Source organism: Maniola jurtina, chromosome 5, assembly GCF_905333055.1.
Source record: "Maniola jurtina chromosome 5, ilManJurt1.1, whole genome shotgun sequence".
NCBI lineage: Eukaryota > Metazoa > Arthropoda > Insecta > Lepidoptera > Nymphalidae > Maniola > Maniola jurtina.
The window spans coordinates 14,641,540-14,657,138 of record NC_060033.1 but is presented as its reverse complement, the minus strand read 5'-3'; the positions used below and the strand labels follow the sequence as shown (position 1 = coordinate 14,657,138).

The 15,599-nt window shown below is 35.3% G+C and overlaps 1 protein-coding gene across 1 annotated transcript; it reads right to left on the bottom strand.

Annotated features, from left to right (window-relative positions):
• Nucleotides 1-12,593: 12,593 nt before the first annotated feature.
• On the bottom strand, nucleotides 12,594-14,414 carry LOC123865809. The gene is made up of 3 exons (XM_045907044.1): nucleotides 14,182-14,414; nucleotides 13,294-14,135; nucleotides 12,594-12,597 (listed from the first exon to the last, which is right to left on the bottom strand). The coding sequence occupies exons 1-3, from the start codon at nucleotides 14,395-14,397 to the stop codon at nucleotides 12,594-12,596; spliced, it is 1,062 nt and encodes a 353-aa protein (XP_045763000.1). The 5' UTR covers nucleotides 14,398-14,414.
• Nucleotides 14,415-15,599: the final 1,185 nt, after the last annotated feature.

Below are 15,599 nucleotides of genomic sequence, written 5' to 3'. Positions count from 1 at the left end.
TCAAAGCTTTCGATGACATATTCCTTCTCAGCTTTATTTGTGCCCTGGAGGGGATGACAATCTGGTTTTATCGAGATAAAATCATGATTTTAGAATCTCATACCTCGAGAGGATAAAAGGAACCTTTATACAGGGTGTTTGGTAATTATAATATGTATAAAGACGACACGTACGGCCATGCTACTTCGATCTGATAAACAATGCTGAAGTATAATCACGAAATAAAATTATAAAAATTCCATACCTAATTACCAAACACCCTGTATAAGGTATATAACTATTATATTATACCTTACCCTCACTTCGTTGTTTGTGACAAGTGTACACACAAACAAGTGTGCACTCTCTATATATAGAGTTAAGTCGAATTTAAATTACGAAATGAGTTTTATGTGTAAACGTCGACACGAAAAAACGCCGAAAAGACATTTACACATGCAATTGATAATGAAATTAATGTCGTGAAACTAATTCCAATTTCCATGCCACTAATTTCGTAATGGAAATGTTGGATTAGGGAAAGCCTAGCGCGCTTCCCCGCTTTTTAACCCCCGACCCAAAAAGAGGGGTGTTATAAGTTTGACGTGTGTATCTGTGTATCAGTCTGTGGCATCGTAGCTCCTAAACTAATGAACCGATTTTAATTTCGTTTTTTTGTTTGAAAGGTGGCTTGATTGAGAGTGTTCTTAGCTATAATCCAAGGAAATCGGTTAAGCCGTTTGAAAATTATCAGCTCTTTTCTAGTTACTGTAACCTTCACTTGTCGGGGGTGTTATAAATTTTTAATTTACACTTGTCATATAAATGTCTGTGATGAAACGGAAAAAGATTACCTACGAAATAATCTGGTGTGAAAGTTATTAGCACAACTAATAATAATATTTTTTCTGTGTTTCTGTTATTTTTTCTGTTGTTTCTGTTATTTTTTCTGTGTTTCTGTTATTTTTTCTGTTGTTCTTGTTATTTTATTATTTATTGTTTAAAAATAGGATAAAATGGGAAAAATAAATAAATGAGAGTTTAAAAAAAATATTTTTAAGGATATTTGTGAAATGTTCTTTGTTTAAAAATGGACTCACAAAGTTTTGGAATAAGTTTGGAATGCTGTCTAAACCTTTGTTGAACTATAAAGTCCTAAGGCAAGGACATAATAATCTAAACTCTGAACTTCTCAACCCTTGTGCTCAAACCCGATGAGTACAACCTCACCCTTTTACCTACGTGGTCAGTCGTTTTTGGTAAACTTTCAGTTCATGTTTTATAAACTCCGGAAGCAATAGCATGAATCTTATTTGATGAAAAACATAAGGCTGCTTAATTGCCTGTAGTAGAACCAGAGTGACCGGAGCTGTTATGGCAATGGGCAGGGTGCATAGTTTGAACAAGATAAACTTGAAAACTAAAACCCGACTACGATCGTCTTAATAAACGCTGAAATTTATTATAGTAAAATTGTTTATCTGTCGCTTGGTATATTTAAATGTACATTTACATTTATGAACTCAGAATTTTCTCCTCTTTCATTTCAGATCCCACTTTTTTCATGTAACATCCGTTAGGTAAATTTCTTTCGTTTAAAGTGTAGTCCATGTCACCCGGACTCTTACGACGAATCGATTGACACCTCATTCATCAAAATCGGCCTAGTAGTTTAGGCGCTACGGTGGAACACATAGAATCTGGATACAAACATTCATACCCACATAAATACATACATACATACATAGACTGCTAAAATCATAACCCTTCCTTTTGGCTTTGCTGCAGTCGGGTAAAAACTGACAGACAATGAGGTCTAAAAACCGCGGGCATATGCTCTATCAGAAACATTCGGTAGTTTAGGTAGATAGTTGTTACCTATCTCATTAAGTACCTAATCTAGCGTACCTAGTTCATGAGTACTTCGAAGTTTTAATAGAGTTCAGTAAGTAGTAAGTTTATAAACGAAAAAGCGATTTGTATTTTAGTTTAGTGCCAGTTTACGATAGCTCGCCTCTGATCTTCTGAAAATTAACCATAGTACATTTTTAGGGTTCCGTACATCAAAAGGAAAAACGGAACCCTTATAGGATCACTTTGTTGTCTGTCTGTCTGTCTGTCCGTCGTGTCTGTCAAGAAACCTATAGGGTACTTCCCATTGACCTAGAATCATGAAATTCGGTAGGTAGGTAGGTCTTATAGCACAAATACAGGAATAAATCCAAGAACCGTGAATTAGTGGTTACATCATTAAAAAAAAATTAAATGTGTTTTAATTTACAAAGTAAGATAACTATACCAAGTGGGGTATCATATGTAAGGGCTTTACCTGTACATTCTTAAACAGATTTTTATTTATTTTTATGCCTAATAGTTTTTGATTTATCGTGCAAAATGTTGGAAAAATACCCAAGTACGGAACCCTCATTGCGTGAGTCTGACTCGCACTTGACCGGTTTTTTTGACTTAGATATAGTACGCAACAGGGCTAGATGGCAATCGGGGTATAAGGCGGGGGGGACGCCTCGCACACTTGCACTGTCCTGCACCGGGTTAGCGCGGGGACTGTGCGGGTGTGCGGGGCGTCTACACCTCAATTGCCATCTCGACCTGTCGTCTGTCGCGTACCTACTATACTTCATACGAGGGTGCCTTTTGGGTACGCAACTCTAAAAATAATCCTACTATAACTTTTTAACCTCGTTCAGTCGACCAGTTGGATATTTTATGAGAAAGTCTTCATTAGACCGCTGGACTGGATTTTTTTTAGCCATGCTAATCATGACCCATACTCCTTTTTCCCCTCCAATTAAGCTTGTGCCAGGAGCGGGTATGATAGTGCAACGGTATGATAATAGTGCAACGGGTGGGGTTTGAACCGCCGACCTTTCGGAATTCAGTCCGCTCCTCAACCGTTGAGCTATCGAGGCTTTTAGGAATGGCACTGGAATAAACAATAGTCATCATAAATTTAGATTAGAGTTACAATAACCGATAACTCTCTAAAGACATTCAAGTTAGAACAGCGAGGCTGCCAAGTGGGACGGTAAATCGAGGGAAATTAGTCAGGATCGGATTATTTAGTTAGCTTTGTTATTACATCGACGTTGTTTGGGCTTGAAATATTGTATGGCGCGAGTTGTAGCGGGGTGTCCCGTGTTGGGTATGTTTTTTTGCATTCTTTATTAAGTAATATCTTCTTATACTTATAAAAAGGCTTGTCCTGACTTTGGCGGCGTGGTTGGTTCAATAAAACAAGAACTACACTATTCTACACAGACTTACTGGCAAATGTATCACCGCACAGCCTAAACCGCTGCCGTTGGGGTTAGAAACTTGGAATGTTGACAGTAGGTTCTTTTTATCATATAAGTTACGTATTCCACCGGTACCCTCATGGAAGGCCAGGCACCGTCACAGGAACTAATATGTCTAGTATGTTCATACTACACTACGTGTAGAAATTGGCTGAGACAGCACGGCCTAGCTCATCAAGGTCTGTACGTGATCTCTGTTACCAGCAGCTAACGTGCTGAAGAGGGGACACGGATATAAAAACTCAAGATTTAGTTAATAAGGTTGTCAATTAATTTTAGTCCACGTAATTGTAACTTAGATAAGATAGTTTTAAGAATAAAGTTTAGTTAGTAAAAAGTCTCCATTTCCTTCAGTCCACCCTGGACGCTGCCGTAATGTAATACGTAACTTGTAGGCGTCCTCTAAGTTAGTGTTTTGGGAAATTCCATCTCTAAGAGGGATAAATAGCGGATACAGTTTTGTATGAAAGTCCGCCCGTCCGAAAATTTTTAAAGTTATATCTATGAAAATCGATACTTGAGCTTTTAGTTAAAAATGAATAAATGGATGAAAGTTTGTATGAACGTCTGTAATTTTTTAAGTTATTAAAACTCATATTTGGGCTTCCGGGCACAAAAATAACAAGACATATTTCAGGATTTATGCTAGGAGGTGGCCTGTCCATTTATCTGTATCATACTTCACAAATCGTACATCTATAACGGTGGACTTCTAAAAATACATAACCGCCTGAGCTACACTGTAAGTGTGGCCACGCCCTATACTTCACCTGCCTGACCCGTTTCCTTGATGAATGAGGCAATATGCCGCCCTCATCGACTATATTAAATCCGGTACAAATATTATATGTACCGGATTTAATATAGTATATTGTATATTGTATTGTTGTTGAACACCTGTGCATTTTCTACTAGAAACTTCGACGCCCAATTCTATGTTTATCGTTACCGTAATAATTTCGAACGGGATGAAATATTATCGACATTTTCATTAAAAAAATTCCAGCATCGGTTCCGTACAGAAGAAATAAAACGGTGAGAATCACTTTTGTTAACGAACCGCAAAACTAACTTTGTTTGTAGCCATTTATTGCTAACTAGCTGATACCCGATAGGTTTTTAAAATTCCCGTGGGAACTCTTTGATTTTCCGGGATAAAAAGTAGCCTATGTGCTAATCCAGGGTATAATCTATTGCTATTCTAAATTTCAGCCCAATCCGTCCAGTAGTTTTTGCGTGAAGGAGTAACAAACATACACACACACACACACACACACACACACACACACACACACACACACAAACACACTCACACACACACACACACACACACACACACACACACACACACATACACACACACAAACTTTCTCCTTTATAATATTAGTGTGATTTGTGCTATAAGACCTACCTACCTTCCAAATCATGATTCTAGGACAACGGGAAGTACCCTATAGGTTTTTTGACAGACACGACAGACAGACAGACAGACAGACAGACAGTCAGACAGATAGACAGACAACAAAGCGATCCTATCAGGGTTCCGTTTTTCCTTTTAATGTACGGACCTATAAAAAACAGTAGCCGCTAATAATATATTATGAAATGAGCAATCACGCAGTCCGTCCATGCGCGTCACCTGTTCAATTTTATGTGCCACATTCGAATGTGGCTGGATTTAATAATTGCTGGACCGCAAATGAATTGAGTTATTGCTGAAAAATCACTTATTTCCGAGAACTCATCGTCAATTTGCCGGTTCGGCGACCAGCTCGTGAGAATATACGGGTACAAATCACGGACAATCATGCCGACTTTAGTAGACAGATTCGATCCAAACCGACAAATGAAAATCTAGACAAACTTTCTAATAAAAGGGAGAGCTTTTGAAAGTTTAGATTATATTATTATTTATTTATTTATATTTATTTATTTATTTATTTTAATACTTTATTGCTTAAAAACTATGACACAAAGTAAAGTACAGGAAAGATTCGCAAAGGGCAAAAAAAATCTAAAAATATTCAAAGTTTGAACTCTACCTATTACAGAACAGTTACTTACTGTTCTGTAATTTTAGAAGACCTTCAAAAATAATAATAAAGTATGCTTTAAGTATGTTAAAAAAAAACCTAGAACATAACTGATTTCAGTATATGTAGACTGTGGATAGATTTCAAGATTTCTTTCAGTTTTCAATTTGTTACCTGTGGAGAAAGCAAATTGAACTTTTCACAAATTTTCATCATGCGATTTACTATGAATGAATTTAAGAAATAGTTTACTACTCTGACCGTTGTAACTTGCAAAAGTAACAATTTACTATGGAATTATATTTTAATGACATTTAATTGGAAAAGTAACTTTCATTCATTGCCTGTCATTTCTGTCATCCTTTACTTCATCCATGGTGGAGAAATTATAGCTTATTTTTTACTTTATTCAAAAAACGCAACGTTTGAGAACGTATTTGCTCCGCGTGTATTTCGAGACTCGGAATGAAGGTGAAATTCAATTGAGATGCATTTGCCTTCGAACGTCAATAATTGAGTACGATTTTACCATTGAAATAACTCGACGACTCCCCCTTAACAAGATTTGCTTCTTTAAAAGGATCTATTTAGTAACGCTTTAAGGCACGTTAACAGCCTAGACTTTCTGCAATTTTTGGTGGATTCTCGAATCGCTCGCTCGCTATACCAGAAAGAGGGGTGTTATAAGTTTGACGTGTGTATCTATGTATCTATGTATCTGTGTATCTGTCTGTGGCATCGTAGCTCCTAAAAGAATGAACCGATTTTAATTTAGTTTTTTTTATGTTTCAAATGTGGCTTGATCGAGAGTGTTTTTAGCTATAATCGAAGAAACGGTTCAGCCGTTTGAAAGTTATCAGCTCTTTTATAGTTTTCTTGTAGCGGTTTTTGTGTCGGGGGTTTTTTAAATTTTGAGTTATTACATTTATTTTTACTGTAACGGTTCAGAAGACACAGCCCGCTGACAGATAGACGGACGGACGGACGGGCAGTGAAGGCTTGCTTTAGGTCCCGTTGGCACCCTTTGGCTACGAAAACCTAAAAAAGAGACGTCTACCTAATGCCAATCCGTATGGCCAGTAGCGTGGCAGACTATGACCTTAACCCATTGATTTTGAAAGAGCCACCCCTCCTTAACCCATCTCGTTCTGAGAGACCCGTGCTCAGTAGTGGGCTGGCGATGGGTTCATCATGTTGAACGTTTTCAGAGTTCATCATTGTATGTATGTATGCGAGTATCTTTGTTCCACCATAACTTCTAAATGCCTGAACAGATTTGGATAATATGTTGGATATCGTTACAACTCTTACATCATCCCGAGTGACACTGGTTATAAGTTTTAAAAAAAATTCAATATGTCAGAGTAGTCGCGTTTTTTTTAAATAATTACTTCTTTTCTCCACATTTTTTATATTTGCATTATCATTATTCGACTCAACTCATTTTCAATCAACTACTGAGCAAGGCCCTCAGAATGAGAAGGGTTTAGGTCAAATTCCACCACGCTAGCCCAGTTTGAATTGGCAGACTTCACACACGTTTGAGAACACAATAGAGTCTTATTTTGTCAAGGAAAACATTTTAAAAAGCATTTTGTTTGAAACCCTAACCGTTTTCCATGCAGAGTTCAATAAATTTTTGCCTACAGATGTGGCGCACTGCTTGCTTGCATTGAACTCCTTTTACCATTAAAAACCGCTTTGTCCAATTCCGGAGGAGTCATTGCGCTACACAATCGCATTGGGAACCAACCAATGACTATCATTTAGGCATTTAGGTTGACATCTAAGTCATCTAGGTAGGTATTGAACGCACTTTGACTTTACTCAGACTTAAGGTCTTAAACAAATACAACGGAAATTTTGGAAGTTGGGACCCTATCCCTGCCCATACTCTCTGGGAGGGGTAGGACGCCTAAATTTTGGTAGGACTCAGCAGATCCTCATTTCTAGTGCCAAGATAAAGTTATGGATAAAGTTTCATTAATATACATATTTTGCCTCCAAAATAAGGTATTTTACCTGTACTAATTTGCGGTTCCTCTGATGCCGCAGATGTTCATGGACGGCAATTATCACTTAACATCAGGTGACCCGTCTGCTCGTTTGCTTGCTATTTTTTTGATTAAACACAATTCACTGATTTGACTATTGAATACTTCGATGAAAAATTAGATTGAACAGACATCTGCTCTGCTTTGCTTTAGTTCTAAATATATAAAAAATCACCCACCGCACAGGTTCAAGATAAGAGTTCCTTTTACTTGACAAACTATACTGTAAACAAAGTAAATAAATGCATAGTCTGTTTTCGATACGTTGCGCAACTAGAACCCTTGTTCTTTAGATACTCTTTTGTTCTGTTCAAATATTGTTTTTCTAAGTTGGTTTCGATTTTATTTATTTCCACTGTTTTATTTTGTACACTTGAAAGAAAAATATATCTTACAGTAGCTTGTGGTATTTTTAAGAATAATAATCGGGTTTTAGTTTTTAAACATCAACATTCAACAGATACAATTTACTGTAACAATTCCATATTATAAATGCGAAAGTGTGTTTGTTGGTTGGTTTGTCCTTCAATCATGTCGCAACGGAGCAACGGATTGACGATTTTTTTTGCATGGGTATAGTTAAAGACCTGTAGAGTCGCAAAGGTTACTTTTTGTCCCGGATAATCAGAGAGTTCCCACGGGATTTTAAAAAAACATACGCAAAACTACGCGAACGAAGTTGCAGACATCATCTAGATTCTAGAGTCAAAATAAAAGAAAAAATTTGAAATAGGTACTTAGCGTCTTTCTAGGTAACAATCTATTCAACAATATCACTTTATACCCTCAAAATATGACGTTCATAATTATGAACTGAACCCAAACGATCCAGGCCCGACTCGCACTTGGCCATTTTTTTGTTTTTTACCCGGCCATTTTCGTTGCATTAGACATAGATGTAAGCAAGGATCCCAAATAAAACATCTTGGAATCCGTCCGAACTACTTAAATAGCCGAAGGCAAGCTTTTAAGAACTCTCAGGCGTCTCTCAATAAAATTTTAGGAGTGTATGTGCAACTTCCATCTTAGATCGAATGCTTTTTGACTTTATCTTGTTTTATTCTTATCGACTGTTTCTAACCCCCGACCCAAAAAGAAGAGTGTTATAAGTTTGACGTGTGTACCTATCTGTGTATCTGTCTGTGGCATCGTAGCTCCTTATCGAATGAACCGATTTTAATTTAGTTTTTATTTGGTTGAAAGGTGGCTTGATCAAGAGTGTTCTTAGCTAAGATCGAAGAAAATCGGTTCAGCCGTTTGAAAGTTATCAGCTCTTTTCTAGTTTTCTTGAAGAGATTTTTGTGTCGGGGTTTTTTAAATTTTGAGTTATCTAAGTTGAATACTTGCTTTAAGAGGAAATAAGAGGGACTATTTTACACCTATTAAGCGCTGGTAGGTTAATATTTTAACCTTCCGAGCGAAGCTGCGGGCAGTTGTTATAGGTACAGGTGTAACCAGAATGCTAGCAAAAACGAAGACAGTTGATAGTACTGATGATCACCATACCAAAATAAAAATCCTGTATTTTTTAAAAGTTATACAATATATTGCAAAATAAACATCTGACTGACGCTAGAGGACAACGAACGTTACATAGATAGGCCACTCGGAGACAATCCCGCGTCGTAAGTGGGGCATTGATTCGAATTTTGTACGTTATACTTTGCGCTGGATATAATATGTCTCTTGTAGCGAGCTCGGCATGCTACGGTTATTCTTTGAGCGTTCGCTACCAGTTATGACTGTCCAGTGATTCGACAGTCTTTTAATAATAAGAATTATTATTTCTAAGTCTGAGTGGAGTCTCTTTGATAATAACTTAAACTCAACTTTATACGCTGTGATATACAGTTGAAATTAATAAAAAGAAAGCAAAAAAACAGATGGGATTCAAAGGAAGCGACCAAAAGCTTACAAAGGCGACCTCCACAGCGAAACGAAGGTTAACTAGATGAAGCTGAATGAAGGGGCGACGAGAGGAGGCTTCTGTCGCAACTCATTTAAACACTCTCTAGGGCAGTGATAGGAGAGACAAAACTTTGTGGAAGAGATTTAAAACCCTTTTTAATCTATGTAGTTAAATACTTTATTTATGTACCTAATATTTTTTAGTTAAAACTTCTTTAGACCAACCACTATAAAAGTGCGTTTGAGTGATTTTTGCACTGGACCGTAGGATAATATTCTGTCTCTAACAACCTACAAAGGCAGTCATACATAAGCAAAGTCACAGAGATTGCTAGTAAATATGAACATTATTATAATTTCCGCCTCCATAATACATCGTAGTGATTGATGAGGATGAGTTAATTCAAAGGGTTGGCGCGGAAATAAGGGTTGCGTAAATAAATTGCGTATTAAGGAACTAACTATCTTTTGAGGGAAAACCCGTTATTATATTATCCTAAATACCCTTCACTATTATAATTTCGGGTTTAAAAGGATATTAATGTGATATTAATCGTTTGCGAATGATTTCAAAAATAAATTTCTCAGCATATTAAAATTATTATTATTATTAAATTGGGACTACGATTGTATGGAGTAAGTGACGGAGAGAGCCCTGTTAACTTCGCACGTTTTTCCGCACGCAAAATTCCACAATATATCTGTCCTTGGATGTTACGAAACTTTCAGCTTTATGTGCGTGACCCCTTTAGAGAAATTGTCAATCAAGTAGCAACCCTCAAGCTAACGATCACGGGGTTTCATAACAAGAAGGTACCTTCATTATCGGCAACAATAGACCCTTCATGAAGGGACGCGTGTCGGTGACAGAATGGTCTCTTTTCTGTTGTGATACATACATCTCTTAGAAGGATCGCTAACAATAAGGTTTGGAAAATTACCTAAGTATTTTCCGAAATATCGATTGTCTGAAACCTACTATGTATTTAATTACACTATCACATACATTATTACATACAATCAATGAACGACAAACCTAGAACGCAAAGTATAGATAGAGTCTATACTCGAAAGACAATAAGTTAGAAAGGCGCCCGTTTCTACAATTGTCTTTCAAAGATAGGGGCCAGAAGCTCACGTCTGCTAAACACGTAACTTCTATTAATTAAACTAACGTAAATCTCAACAGATTCATAATTGGTTCATACTGTGTCTTACGATACTGGTTGCTGCCGTGATTGGCCGATTTAAAGTGACAGTTACAAAGGTAGCTTATAATTTTTATATTTAAGTATTTTTAGTATTTGTGAAAAAGTTTAATTGAAAAAAAAATATGTTACAAAGGTACAATCAAATTGGTGTAAAGTAGAGTATAAATTGACCGCGCACTACGGTAGAGATTTAGTTACGTCATAATGTAGGCAGGTATACGAAACATTTTCTATGCTTTGTCATTCACTGTATTCAGTTCTTGGAGGAATTTTGGGAAAAAGGTAATAAAAGGGTATTTTTCCTGTAGAGTTCTATACTACCAATCCTAAAAAGGGTTTTTGTGCTGTTTCGTGAATAAGCGATTTACAAACAAATCGCTGCGCATTAATCTTCAGTTTTTCCGCATACATAAATATCATAGATTAAAATCCCACGCACAAAATGTTTTGCCCCTAAATTGTGACCAGCGGTCGTGGCATTGCCCCGCTAACAGGCAAATTGGATAAACCAATTAACGTGAAAACCCTCCCCCAAACAAACCCCCTTTATTCGCGAGCTCAACGCGTGCTGAAAAAAAGTGAAATTTTCATTCGGAGCTCTTGTTATTTTACGAACATTCATTATATTTTTTTTTGTACTTTTTTTATTTCTTTTTAAATCCGTACAGGTGTCGATCAATATTTTATTTCTTTTACTACCTACTTATTGATAGTTTTTCCTTTTTAACCCCCGACCCAAAAAGAGGGGTGTTATAAGTTTGACGTGTGTATCTGTGCATCTATCTGTGGCATCGTAGCTCCTAAACTAATGAACCGATTTTAATTTAGTTTTTTTTGTTTGAAAGGTGGCTTCATCGAGAGTGTTCTTAGCTATAATCCAAGAAAATCGGTTCAGCCGTTTGAAAGTTATCAGCTCTTTTCTAGTTACTGTAACCTTCACTTGTCGGGGGTGTTGTAAATTTTTAATTTACACTTGTAGGTGACAACAGAGAGGTCGTCAACATAGCTGCAGATTCCCGAATTTCAATCTTCTATTTTACGGTTGATCTACGTGATACAATCTTGCAATTTATTTTACGACCCGCCAGAGTAAATGTCGACTATCTTACTAGTTCTACCCAGGGCACCCCGGCTCCCGGGAGGAACAACTTCCCGATTTTAAATTTACAAAATATTTATACCACAGAGTACATTGAATATAGGGGTATACCTACCTGGTTTATACTTACCTACCTAGTAAGTAGTAACACTACGTAACACTATCTATACTTATTTTTAACTATCTGATGCCCGCAGCTTCGCCCGCGTGGATTTAGGTTTTTAAAAATCCCGTGGGAACTTTTGAACTGACAGACAGATAGATAAAAAATTTAAAAACGTGTGATTCAGTTATGGTATCGTTCAAATAACCATATGAGCTTACTATGAAGTAGTTATTTCGAAATTACATCGCACGCTTAATAAAAAAAAGATATAATTCAAAAATCACAACTTGTGGGAATAAGCGATTAAAGTTTTGCACTACTCTCTCGAAGTCTTTGATTGATAATTTACGAATAGTTATTAAGATATCCATGACTTTAACTGCTGATACTCTTAGGTTAAACTATGAGCTTTGAGAAATAATATAAAGTATTATGCTAAAACCTTTTATAGTGAGATAAATTTGATGTCAAAAAAAAACTTAATGAGTTCAGTCTGTTTATGCTAAAATTTTTACAACATTTTTAAGGATTTAGTATGTAGTAAGTTGCAAAAATTCCCTTTAGTTTTAAAGCAAAATTATAGTTTTGAAAATATTACATAATAATTCGTTTTATTTTTATTCAATTGTGTTGATGTAATTTTTATGTCATAATGTATCATTATTTTGATAAAACTGAACATGAAAATCGTCTCATTGTTTAAAATAAAACAATTTTTTTATTAATTTGCAATTTTAATTTTTTTCAAAAGACAGACAAAATATTGTCATGGGATCTAAAAAACAAAGAATTTTTGTCAAAATTAAAGAGATATTCATATTTATTATTTTTACTTGAATAATCAGTCTATAGAAACACTTAATAATCAAAAAACAAGAATAATAATCTAACTGAAACATAAACAAAAAGTATACTTATTTATTAAAAATAAACATAAATAAAAATTATAATAATATCTTTTAGTTTCAGTGTTTTACTAATACTATAGCAAAATCAGCCTCTATGTCTCACAAAAACAAAATAATTATTGTCTAATATCAATGATGGTAAGGATACAGAATAAACTTCTTTAGCAAAAGTTAATTTCTTTAGCAAAAGTAAACATTTTTAAAATAAGATGCATAATAAAAGGAAATATTATATTCCATTACATTACTGAATTATAAAAATGAGCATAAAAGGAAGGAATCAACCCCTTTGTAATCAACTCTTTTAAATCTTTTTTTTTATTACTACTTAGTTGTTGTTTTTGACTATAAGCGTTACTTAAGCACACCTCTGATATTGGAGTCATTTTTTTCCTTTTATTTCTAATGTTAACTTCTTTAAGAGTAGTATCGGTGTATGACGTTTTATAATAGAAGCTCAATGGTTCCGATTTCACCATTTTTAAAACCTTAATCTCATTCCAGTTTACATTTCTTCCATCTTTATCAATATTAAAATTGTATCCCCATTTTTCTTGAAGAGCTTTTAAGTCCAGAAAAGATTCAAATGTTAATTCATGCACATTTAATGCTGGTTTACTTTTTTTTGCATTTCTGATCAATGCTACATATTGATCAGGACTATAAATAGGACCTGACTTCAAATTTTTCTTAATTTCTTTTTCTATTAAGCTATGAACACTGTCCGCTTCATTTTGTGTATGGCCTCTTATTAGAAATTTATGTGTTATACTGGCTATATTTAAATAATGTACAGCATACATATACAATGTTGCGATATATTTATTTTTATTCTGCCCACAGCAATTATCTGAGTAAAATATAATATTTTTTGGTTCTGCATCGTTCGCACATACATTTTTTAAATATTCCCATATACACGACCCTATTTCATTTGCGCCTCTCTTAGCATCAACCTCAGTCCAGAAATAACAGTGAACGTTTTCATATGCTTTTTTTTCTCCGCTTGCTAATAATTCTGTTAAAGTAAAATTGTAGCTGTTTAACTTCGACTTATAATAAAATGCTGATGAATTCCCTCTTGGACATTGCAGTACAGCTTCTAAATCATAAATTACGACTTTAGTATCTTTGGTTATATTTTGACGATCAGTTTGTTTTTCAGAACGACACAAAGTCTTCTCTTCCAAATGCTTCAGATATTTTTCTTCCAAATCTTGTTTTAGCCCATCATTCGAATTATTATACGATATGCATAAGTCGCATTGATCTTTTTTGGGTTCGAAAAATCCTAAATTAAATTCATTTGTGAAAATTTTATAATACGCTATATAATTACCTATGTCCCTATTAGTTTCTGTTTGCTGAACTACAAAGTCATTATATAAATCTTTTATTGTTTTATCTCCGCCAATGTACTGTTTGGATGTCGAAGCCCTTACATAATGAGATTCAATTTTTGGAATCATATCAATATGTTTTCTTATGTCTTCTAATAATTCTGGATTTAATTTTTTATGGTTACTGTGGTTACTGTGTGGTGTGGTTATGGTACTGGTTTTGGTGGTTACTGTGTTTCCCTCGTAACTCATTCATCGTGAAACCTTCATTCATTTTTTGTTGTACTGTATAAATCATTCGTTCGGAGACAGCCAGTGTATTTTTAAAAAATGTCTTACAAACTCTCACTCTTTTATCATTTATAATAAAATAAAAGGCTTTGTTTGGGCGCCTGGGATGCTCAGAATTTGTGTATTTGTATTTTGGAGTCACATCCACCATACATGTTCGAATATAAGCCCTCTGTGTGATTAAATTACCTAGAAACCAAAAATCAGAAAATAACTTGTATCTACCATCATCATCAATATTTTTTGCACATTTCAATCTACATTTGTCGGTGCATGTATCTTTTATAAAGCGAGCAGGAACCGTTTTACGAGTTTTTGACATCGAGACGTATGATTCACCTTTATTTCTTAGTCGTTTTGATCTTTGTTGTTGCCATCTATTAATATTTCGTGTACGCTTGCGGCCTCTACGATGATTTTTTTCTGTACTACAGTCAGAGTCAGAACAAGAAGAAGAATTTGGTTGTTCAAATAGCAAGTTTTTCTTTTTGGTAGGTTTATTTAGCACCTTATTAAAATCTACCGTGGGATCATCATCACTGAGATCAATGTCACTTTGATCGGTGTATACAGGAGAAATATTGTAATTAATACTTTTCTTACTTCTGGTCTCTCTTAGATAGCCTTCAGGTACTGTTTCGTTTGGTGAACTGGGAAGTGATGACTGTTTTTCCTCACATTTTGAAGCATCTTTTTGAAGACCAGTATCGTGTTTAGGTCTTAACAAACTATTCGAGTCCGAAGAGCTTGATGAAGATGAGCTTGAACAATTCGAAGCAGCACTCGTGGACGATGATCTGGAAGACGATGAACTGGAGGATGATGATCGCTTGTTTGGATTTTCCAAGGGTGATAAATTTTTAGAGGCGAGATCACTAAGCTGAGTATGATCGTCTTCACCTGCATTTTCGTTTTCACTTAAGGTAGTATCGCTGTTATAATCGGGTACAAGGCTTACGGTTTTTTTTACAGCTGACAGCAAACCCTGTGTCGATGCCAATTTTTGTACTTCATGAATGTTAGGTTCTGGTGGTGACATATTTTCTTGGTTATTTTCAACTTCTTTTGTCTGAAATATCAAAATAAACTTTTAACTACAATTTGATTGAAAATAGCAAGGCCTAAACTACTAAGTAAATAATATCACACCACGTTTAATAGAGATGTTTTTGTAGGCAGTTTAAAGTGGGTATTTACCATGGTTTCTTCATTCTTTCGTTCAACGCGCTCAAATTCTTCATTCTTAGACTGAATTTCAGTTGGTGTAATCAAGCCCAGGATTCTCCTTGCTCTCCAAGACGTCATTATCTAAATTTACAAAAAATAATGTTTACTTACAACACACAATTATAC

Bases quoted from the DNA above. Each gene is read 5' to 3' on its own strand.
- LOC123865809 (XM_045907044.1), bottom strand. From the start codon at position 14,397: ATGGTGGATGTGACTCCAAAATACAAATACACAAATTCTGAGCATCCC. The intron at 14,136-14,181 runs CACCAAAACCAG...AACCACAGTAAC, and splicing joins TACGAGGGAAACACAGTAAC to CATAAAAAATTAAATCCAGA.